The following is a 372-nucleotide window of genomic DNA, read 5'->3' on the forward strand; positions in this document are numbered from 1 at the left end:
ATTGTCCCCTTTCACTTACATAGAGCGTGATGGGGTAGCCGATAAACTGCGAGTGCTTCTTCACAATCTCTTTGACCCTCCGCTCCTCAACGTATTCCATCTGGTCATCCTTCAGGTGCAAAATAACCTTGGTTCCACGACCAATCGGTTCATTAGCTGATGGGCAAGAAGTGTCAACTCAGGTTACAGATAACGCTCTTCACGTAGCAAAACTGTGTGCTAAGCTAACGGTGTGTACTCACTCTTGTCCACCATGACGGTGAACGAGCCCCCGGCCGCGGACTCCCACACGTACTGCTCGTCGTCATTGTGCTTGGTGACAACCGTCACCTTGTCGGCCACCAGGTAGGCCGAGTAGAAGCCCACGCCGAA

General features: G+C 52.4%; 1 protein-coding gene across 1 annotated transcript; it reads right to left on the reverse strand.

The window, feature by feature from the left end:
- Positions 1–7: 7 nt before the first annotated feature.
- LOC109508628 (heat shock protein HSP 90-alpha A2-like) lies at positions 8–369 on the reverse strand (the record flags this gene model as incomplete). The annotated part of the gene is made up of 2 exons (XM_019858660.1): positions 8–156; positions 243–369. Coding segments are annotated over 2 exons (276 nt in total), but the record flags the coding sequence as incomplete, so codon positions are not given.
- Positions 370–372: the final 3 nt, after the last annotated feature.

The sequence above is a fragment of the Hippocampus comes genome, unplaced genomic scaffold (assembly GCF_001891065.2).
Source record: "Hippocampus comes isolate QL1 unplaced genomic scaffold, H_comes_QL1_v1.1 C16364691, whole genome shotgun sequence".
Lineage (NCBI taxonomy): Eukaryota > Metazoa > Chordata > Actinopteri > Syngnathiformes > Syngnathidae > Hippocampus > Hippocampus comes.